This window comes from Macrobrachium nipponense, chromosome 19 (genome assembly GCF_015104395.2).
Source record: "Macrobrachium nipponense isolate FS-2020 chromosome 19, ASM1510439v2, whole genome shotgun sequence".
In the NCBI taxonomy this organism is placed as follows: Eukaryota; Metazoa; Arthropoda; class Malacostraca; order Decapoda; family Palaemonidae; genus Macrobrachium; species Macrobrachium nipponense.
The window spans coordinates 77,521,782-77,524,281 of NC_061088.1; the positions used below are offsets into that span (position 1 = coordinate 77,521,782).

At 41.9% G+C, this 2,500-nt stretch overlaps 1 protein-coding gene across 2 annotated transcripts in view; it reads left to right on the forward strand.

Annotated features, from left to right (window-relative positions):
- The window catches only part of LOC135218468 (irregular chiasm C-roughest protein-like), a 114,135-nt gene that overhangs the window by 48,783 nt on the left and 62,852 nt on the right, over window positions 1-2,500 (forward strand). The window contains exon 2 of one of the 2 annotated variants that reach the window (XM_064254795.1): window positions 1,112-1,391. In XM_064254795.1, the coding sequence (XP_064110865.1) occupies window positions 1,112-1,391 (280 nt within the window). Of the gene's footprint in view, window positions 1-1,111; window positions 1,392-2,320; window positions 2,375-2,500 lie in introns of those variants that run through there. The other variant, XM_064254804.1, reaches the window with a different exon arrangement.

The window sequence follows — 2,500 nt, forward strand, 5'->3', positions numbered from 1 at the left end:
AAGCTATTTTGGTTTGTGAATTCCTCCGTGACACAAATCATGCTTTTACTGAAGGATTTTATGTTATACTAAGGAATGTGTTAACACAAACATGTACAGGCATGTGTCTTCTGCTATTCAGCAGCACTGTTTTCGTAAGGAAGCGAATGAGCTAATATATAGTGGAAAATGGATAATGCAAATAAGCATATGAAATGATGATAGGATACCATGCACCTTTATTTTTTTCACAGAAATGTGTAGCTAACCAAGAAACACCTTTGTCTTCAAGAAAACCATTCATCAGTATTCTAAATAAAATTATAAATGTGCATAGCAATCGTTAAAAATAAATTACAGGAATGTTTACTTATGTCAACAATATTATGAGGGACGATAGCGCTGATTAACTGTTATTTAATGCTTTATTTTTTTTTTTGGGGGGGGGAGGTGGTGGTGATGCATCACTAATTAACCTGAGTGAATCACCCGCTACTAAACTAAAGATGATGATACCAAGGTGATAGGATCAGACCTGAAATCTCTGATATCGCTTTATAAACATATATGAAACGTTAGTTTATATAATTTTCGTGAGAAACGAAGATATGATATGCGTTTGTTGTATGGTGTATGTTTTTACGTTGTATGGAACCAACGGCTTTACGTGACCTCCGAACCACGTCGAGAGCGAACTTCTATCACCTGAAATAAACATATCTAACCCCTCAATGGAATGCCCGAGAATCGAACTCGCGGCCACCTGGCTGGTAATTGTCCCGTTGATTTTATTTTATTATAATTTGGGTACACTAGTTGGGATCATAATCCAGTTACATCCCCAACAAGTAAAATCTTCCGAGTTATGGTGCATTAGGTATTAAACGACATGTGTAACTTAATATTTGTGAATATATATGTATATATACACACACACAAATATATATATTTATATATATTATATATATATAATATATAATATATATATAGATATATATTATATATATATATATAAATATAATATAATACACACACATACATACATACATATTCATTGTGTGAAATATTTAAAAAAAAAAAAAACTCTCACTTCATATAACAGAATATCAATCATCTGTCTTGTTACAAACAGATGGGAAACGGCGTCACTTGGCGTTGGCGCAGATGGCGATGGTGGTGGGTGGTGGCCTCCTGGCTTCTGACGGAGCCCCTGGAACCAGCCTCGGCGGAGCAGAGCTTCGCCAACCAGCCCTCGCCCCAAACGGCCGTCATCGGGTCAACGGTCGTTCTGCCCTGCAGAGTCATCAACAAAGTAGGGGAGCTGCAGTGGACTCGGGACGACTTCGGGCTGGGCAACGAGCGGGAGCTCTACGCCTTCAAGAGATACCAGATGATCGGCTCCGACGAAGAAGGTGAGTTTCCAGTTTCCAGGGAGGCGAAATCTGGAATTGTTTCCAGAATTCGACCTCGAGGGATGACGCCTTCAAGAGATACCAGATGATCGGCTCCGACGAAAAAGGTGAGTTTCAGTTTCCAGGGAGGCGAAATCTGGAATTTTTTCCAGAATTCGACCTCGAGGGATGACGCTTTCAAGAGATACCAGATGATCGGCTCCGATGAAGAAGGTGAGTTTCCAGTTTCCAGGGAGGCGAAATCTGGAATTGTTTCCAGAATTCGACCTCGAGGGATGACGCCTTCAAGAGATACCAGATGATCGGCTCCGACGAAAAAGGTGAGTTTCCAGTTTCCAGGGAGGCGAAATCTGGAATTTTTTCCAGAATTCGACCTCGAGGGATGACGCTTTCAAGAGATACCAGATGATCGGCTCCGACGAAGAAGGTGAGTTTCCAGTTTCTAGGGAGGCGAAATCTGAAGTTTTTTTTTTCCAAAATTCGACCTCGAGGGATGACGCCTTCAAGAGATACCAGATGATCGGCTCCGACGAAGAAGGTGAGTTTCCAGTTTCCAGGGAGGCGAAATCTGGAATTTTTTTTTCCAGAATTCGACCTCGAGGGATGACGCCTTCAAGATAAACCAGATGATCGGCTCCGACGAAGAAGGTGAGTTTCCAGTTTCCAGGGAGGCGAAATCTGGAATTGTTTCCAGAATTCGACCTCGAGGGATGACGCCTTCAAGAAGATACCACCGATGATCGGTCTCCGACGAAGAAGGTGAGTTTCCAGTTTCCAGGAGGCGAAATCTGAAGTTTTTTTTTTTTTTCCGGAATTCGAACTCGAGGGATGACGCCTTCAAGAGAAACCAGATGATCGGCTCCGACGAAGAAGGTGAGTTTCCAGTTTCCAGGGAGGCGAAATCTGAAGTTTTTTTTTCCGGAATTCGACCTCGAGGGATGACGCTTTCAAGAGATACCAGATGATCGGCTCCGACGAAGAAGGTGAGTTTCCAGTTTGCAGGGAGGCGAACTCTGGAGTTTTTTTTTTTTTTTTTTTTTTTTTTTTTTTTTTTTTCCGGAATTCGACCTCCAAGGAATGACTGACTACGTAACGACTAAGCGCTTGGA